Raw genomic sequence first — 6716 nt, 5'->3', positions numbered from 1 at the left:
ACCCTGAGAAACAGAGATGCCTGCCTCAGTGGAAAGCTGGACATGCTGCTGTGCTCGCTGCCTTCAAGGGAGAGGGCAGGGTCCACCCCAGGACAAATGTAACCCCGGCAACCAGGCTCTGCACGTCTCATTCCTCAGACTCCCAACTACGGGGCGTGTGATTAGTCCCCGTTTGAGAGCCGAGGAAGGAACAGCCCCAAGCCACAGACAGTGACTAGACACGGTGAGTAACTGGTATTTGGTAGAGTCAAAATTCACATCCCCTCACAGCGACCCTGATCATGGCCACTCTAGCAAGCCTTGCAGCCTCTTAAGTAGACACTGAGCAGGGACAGGAAGTAGGCCCCTAGGACGACAGGACTGATGGGTCCCCTGAGCTGGGATTTCTCTGTTGAACAGGTATGCCAAGGGTAAAAATTCATCCAGATGCACTTGTGTGAAGTATAATGCATAAAGCCAGAAGGAACTGAAAGGAATATGTCCAAATCCTAATAAAGTTTGTGATTAGAAGCAGTAGAATTATGAACAGGGTTTACACAGTGCCAGGCTCTGCTCTAAGAGCTTTTCAAGAAATTACTCAGTACTGTGATTCAAAGAAGTAGGTGCCACAACAATAATAACCCGGGAAGGCTGGCCCAGAGACCTTGCTCTTCACCCCTGTATTGAGGTACCTCCACTCCAAGCTCTCAAGTGATATCTGTTTTCATCATCTTCACAACAGGTTTCCCACAATTTTGTGATTCGTATTAGGAGAGATGTTAACAAAACTTCGCTTGTGCTTTCCCGAAATCTCAGTAACTCTTCACTTTCCTAAATAGCGGGCTTCAATTATCACCTTTCCCTGCATCAGTCTTTTTTCATTTTATCTCCCCTTGCTGTACTGAAAGCCAGTTGTGAGAACATGACAAAAATTAGGGCTCAGAGCATCAGGATTCGTTACATCCCTGCAGCCCCCTCCTAAGACCAGGCAGCTGAGCTCCCCATTTCAGGCTGACTGTGGGGGGGTGCCTACCCCACACTCTAGCTCGGGGGGTTACTGGAGCCGCGGTCTCTCCCACTCACCCTCATCCTCACTTGGCCACATGTTTCTTGGCCCAGACCTTGACCTGCTCGCCATCCTGCATCACTGAAGTTTCCCCAGCTTAGGGAGAGATAGATGGAGGCAGCACAGATTGTCTGAAATTCCCTGAGACACCCTCAACCTTACCACTGGGTATCAAATGGTGGCCTCCGTGGGCTCAGGAAGCAGAGCCTGTGCCCAGCTTCCCTCTCACCAGGGGAGTCACTGTGGATGGCGTCACTCATGGATACCACAGTTTCAGGGAAAGGAGGCCAACCTCCATCTCCTTGAAAGCAGGTAGTGTCACCTGCTGCCCCCCACCACTCACTGTGTGTGTACCAGGTTTCCCCAGTGTAACCAGCTCAGTGTTTGCCAGCTGGACCCGGAGAAGCAAAACCTGATGGGAGTTCCTCAGTCTCAGACACTTAGGCCAACAGTGAGCAGGACTGAGTCAGTACAGAGAGGATCCCGAGAGGACCAGGCATTTGTGTGTCGGCACCAGGAATCGATAACTGGAAAGCTAACTCTAACCCAATCCTACAGTCTCTAACCTCCTGGTCTTCAGTTTTCCCATCCTGAGGGTAAAATACCCACTGCTACCTTTCCTGGATTGTGGTCAGAATGAAATTTATCATGACAACGGAAATAGAGAAGATTACGTTTGGAGAGTTTTACTTTCGCAGAAGGAATACAGACAGTCACCACGTTGGAGACCATAACCTTGTAGGACTCTCTGTATTTCTGCAGCTGGTTGGCCAGGGAGTAGGCAGTAGCTTCGGACATAAGGAATTTCTCCTTGAGGTCTCGGAAGTCCTGCTGGCTTTTTTCCAGCTTGGATTGAAGCTCCTGGTTGATTTCCAGGAGGCTGATTTCTGCCCTTGGATCAGACTGAGGGCCAAGAGGCGCTGCCATGGTGACCAGTGGCAGACGAGGTAGAGCTGGGGACTGGGGAGAAGAAACCCAAACACATGATGGGTTAAAAACAAGTGAAATCAAGTTAAGTTTAATCGGCCTGAGGGGTGAGGATACAGGAATTCTTTATTTACTCTTGGCAACTATTTGTGCAACACCCCACAGCACTCGAGAGTCGGTAACCACAACAACAAGCTCTGGTGCCAGAGCTGAGAGCTGAAGGCAATGCCCGTAGCTCAGACTCTGATTGGAATGACAGGGGGAGCACCCAGCATTCTAGGTAACGGTCTGCAGTTGCAATAACAGAATTGGAACGTGGTGGGGATCAAGGAACCTTGGGAGCCACTGATACACAAGGCTGCCTCGTCTCCCTGAAGGTCACCACTGATGGGGACCACCCCTCAGCAGCCACTCTCAGTAGTTGTCTACCCTTGTGCTGACACCACAGATCCCATCTCTTTCTAAAAGTATATCTCAGCATAGTTCTCATTGTTCATTCTTGTGGGTGGATAAAGTCATCAAGGCAGAAATAGTTTCCCAATAAGTTTTCTTTTTGAAAGATTTATTTGTTCAGTTGAGAGAATGAGAAGAGGGGTAGAGGGAGAGACTCTGACACGGAGCTCAATGCAGATCATGTCCGTAGCTGAAACTACCCATCAGATCATGACCCTAGCGGAAACCAAGAGTCAAACCCTCAACCAAGGGAGACACTCAGGCGCCTCACGCAACGGGTTTTCTTAAGGGTTGTCTTGAAGTCATTCCATTTCTCTCTCGGGTAAAATAGGTCTTAGGCTTTTCTAATATGTGAACGATTCCAAAGTCTTAAACTGTCATGATGTGACATGGGTCTTCCCTAGTTTTTTTCACTATTAAAAACAGGAGAAAGACCAGAGGTAGTTTACGCAATTAATTTTTAAACATATTTTCTGTCTGAAATCTCTCAGTATTATTCGTCCTGCATTTCTGTGTTGTGTAGGTTTCTTTTCCCCTTTGAGAGACCATATATTTTCAATTTTCTTAGTCATACACCTACCTAGGAGTAGAATTGCTGTGTCACATGTAACCCTATGTTCAACTTTTTGAGGAACTGCCAAACTATTTTCCAAAGTAAAGTAACTGCACAATTTTACATTCTCACTAGGAAAGTGTAATAATTCCATTCCTCTACAACCTTCACAACACATGTACTGTTTCTTTTTTTTTTATTTTTTGAAGTCCTACTGGAGGGGTTAAGTGGGATCTCACTGTGGTTTAGATTTGTATTTTCCTTATGACTAATGATATTGAGCCCCTTTGTGTTCATTGTTTCATTGAAATTATCCTTTAGAACAGCTTAACAATAACCCACAACCCTTGGACCGACTTCTCCAGGATCATGCCTGGGGCTGAAGGTGGCGCTAAACGTTTACGCTGAGCCACCCAGGCTGCCCTAAAAATAAAATCTTAAATTTTTTTTCATAATATGGAGAACCAGGGTGGCTCAGTTGGTTAAGACCCCAACTCTTGGTTTCAGCTCAGGTCATGATCTTAGGCTCTTAAGATTGAGCTGGGGCTCAGTGCAGAGTTTCTTGAGATTCTCTCCCTCTCCCTCCCTGTCTGTCCCTCCCCACTGCTTGCAGGCTTGTGTGGGTGCTCTCCCACACTTTCTCTCCTCTCAAATCAATAAACAAATAAATAAAATCTTTTAAAAATTTAAAGAGTTAAAAATAAAATAGAGATTGAGGAAAAGTTTGAAAAGAAGCTAGCTAAGAGGGAATGTGTAGTACAGTTTCACTTAATATGGCCCTGGATCAGTTAAAACCCAGTCAGTATTCCTAGCTGGGCTTGAAGCTCAAACCCCTCAGCTCCCAGATGAATGAGCTCTCTGGTTACCCAACCAAAGGCAGGCACTGGTCCTCTATGGGGTCTCTCTAACCCAAGCTGCTACTCTGGGCTCTTTCACCTTGTCTAACTGTATCAGCTCAAAAGACATTGAGCCCAAAAATCATGTCACGGTGTCCACAGCTACATGATATCATAGAATCTGAAATGTGTCAGGGTCAAAATTACCAGACTCTAGCCTGCCCCATTCAGAAGGAAATGCCACATTTCTTTCAGAGATGAGTCAATAGAAAGATGTCATCATCCCACCCAGTATAAACAAATGCTGTTTGGAATGCATTTCTCTGGATCATGTCCCAAAGGCTGACTTACCAGTTTTGGTGCCTATTGGTCGTCACCAAATGCTCCCAGGACTTAGCAGGCTCTATGGAGTCCCCTTCCACATCAGTGCATGGCCATTCCCTCCCTTCCTCTTCCCACCATACTGTGGGATGCTGGTCCCCATGCCTTCCCCCTGGTGAGTGGGAGACTCACATAACATTGCTTGCTCCTCTGGACATCCTGTTCCTCCATTCTGGACCTAACAGACACATCATTTGAATCTATCTTCCTTCTCCTTTTGTTCCCTATACAATCTGGGCTCTGATTTCCAGAATATATCCTTAGCATGATCCTGGGATCTACTTTTTTTTCCTTCTTTCTTAAATTGGTTTTCTTTTCACTGCTTAGTTGAAAGAGGTTTGGTGATTTGTTTGGGCTTTTTTATGTATTTTAAGTATCAGACCTTCATCAGATATATTCAATTTGCAAATATTTCTCCCATTCTGTAGATTGTCTCTTCACTTACTTGATAGGGTCCTTTGAAACAAAAGGCTTCTAATTTTGATGAAATCCAGTTTATGTGTTTATTCTTGGGCTGCTTGTGCATTTCAGAAACAGGCTTCTAATCCTAAATCATGAATATGTACAACCATATATTCCTCAAAACATTGCTTTTGAATGTGAACTTTCTTGGTTTTTGGTGGATGGATTATTTAATAATGTCTCTTGTCTGTTTTTGATATTTTTCTCAATTGATATTCACATGCCTATTTTCCCTTCTCAGAGCATGCCATGGTCTGTAATAGAGATTTTGGAAATTGTACCTATCAGTATCCTGGCTTTGATTCAGGTGACAGTCCTGGTTATATAGATGAGCTGGTCTTAACTCCACCCAGTTTCACAAATGGCGCAGGACCTTTAGAGAGGAGTAGTTGATTGTCTCTTTGAGGAACACCTACCTGTCCAGTAGTCCAGATCATTCTAGGGCTAGAATGGACTTTTTCCTTCCCTCCAGACCAAAAGGACTGCAGAGGTTCGACCTAGTCAAGATTTTCATCTCTGGTCTTAATTGAAACTAGACCTCCTTCAGGGTTTGGGAAAAGTTGCTCAATACAGATTGGTACCTCTCCAATCTTTGTATTATATACACGATTTCTTTCTAGAAAAGGTGAAAGGACATTTATTTTAGAACATCTTATCTGTTCTTTGCCAACTGTATGTGGTTTTAAAAATGTATAGAGGAGAATTCAAGGTCAAATATATTCTTGGCAAAAATTACAGATCATGTATACTATCAGGTGATCACATTTCATCCTATGAGTTATCTTAATACATAGATGTTACCCTTTTCCTAATGAGAAAAAGAAAAACCTCAGAAAGAATGCAAAGCCTCCTAAGATCACAAATCTAACAAAGAGAGGAGGGAGCATTAGAAACCAGTTCTGGATGCACCTGGGCGGCTCAGTTGGTTAAGCACCCAATTCTTTGATCTCACTTCAGGTCTTCATCTCAAGGTTGAGAATTTGAACCCCATGTTGAGGCCTACTTAAAAAAAAAAGAAAAGAAAAGAAACCTATCTAGCAGATATCTCATTGGGTTTTCATATGCTTATTAATCATTTAGATATCTCCTTTTGGGATGGGCTTTTTAAAATATTTCTGCTCATTAATATACTAGGTTGTTTCTGATTTCCTTTGTGATTTATGACTTCTTGATATATTTTGGATGAGTGTTTTGTCAGATATATGTTCTGTAAATAATTATTCCTGGTCTTTCCATTTTTAAAGAATGTCTTATGGTAAGCAGAGGCTTTATTTTTCATGAAGCACAATTAATTGATTTTTTTATGCTGAGTGCTATTGTGCCCTGTTTTTGTTTTATTGGAGTTCAATTTGCCAACATATAGCATAACACCCAGTGCTCATCCCGCCAAGTACCCCCCTCAGTGCCCATCACCCAGTCACCCCAACCCCCCGCCCACCTCCCCTTCCACTACCCCTTGTTCATTTCCCAGAATTAGGTGTCTCTCATGTTTTGTCACCCTCACTGATATTTTCTATTGTGTCCTGTTTTAGAAATATTTGCCTAAGCCAAGTTTATGAAAATGTTTCCTATTTTTCTTTTATAGGCTTTGTAGTTTTCACTTTCATATCTCCAATTAATTTCAATGTAAAGTAGGAAGTGTTTGTTAATATTTACTTTAAAAAAAAACAAATCATCTTTTGCTCTATTACCTTTTACTGAAAAGTCTTTCTTCTCACCAGTGAAGAATATTCAAAGATACATGTATATATACACACACATATATAAAATCACTTAACTGTTCACATGTGGGTATATTTTTGAATCTTTATTCTTTTACTTTGCCATATTTATGTTTACTCACACCATACTATGGTTGTTTAACTACTGTAGCTTTAGAGTGAGTTTTGAAATTAAGCAGAGTGAGTCCTCCATCTTAATGCTTCTTCAAGATTATCTGGTCTTATCTAGCTAGCTAGGTTCATTAATTTTTTTTTTTGGTTCATTGATTTTTATTTCATTTTAAAAGTAGCATATCCTTTTCTTCATAAATACCTACAACAATATTAATGAAAATAAT

At 42.6% G+C, this 6716-nt stretch overlaps 1 protein-coding gene across 1 annotated transcript in view; it reads right to left on the bottom strand.

Moving 5' to 3' along the window:
• Positions 1–1972, bottom strand: part of LOC121491828 — a 7679-nt gene extending 5707 nt beyond the window's left edge. The window contains exon 1 of the mRNA XM_041756974.1: positions 1720–1972. Within this exon, the coding sequence (XP_041612908.1) occupies positions 1720–1972 (253 nt within the window). The remainder of the gene's footprint in view (positions 1–1719) is intronic.
• Positions 1973–6716: the final 4744 nt, after the last annotated feature.

Source organism: Vulpes lagopus, chromosome 5 (assembly GCF_018345385.1).
Source record: "Vulpes lagopus strain Blue_001 chromosome 5, ASM1834538v1, whole genome shotgun sequence".
In the NCBI taxonomy this organism is placed as follows: Eukaryota; Metazoa; Chordata; class Mammalia; order Carnivora; family Canidae; genus Vulpes; species Vulpes lagopus.
The sequence above is the reverse complement of the archived record's forward strand: the minus strand, read 5'-3'. Positions and strand labels throughout refer to the sequence as shown.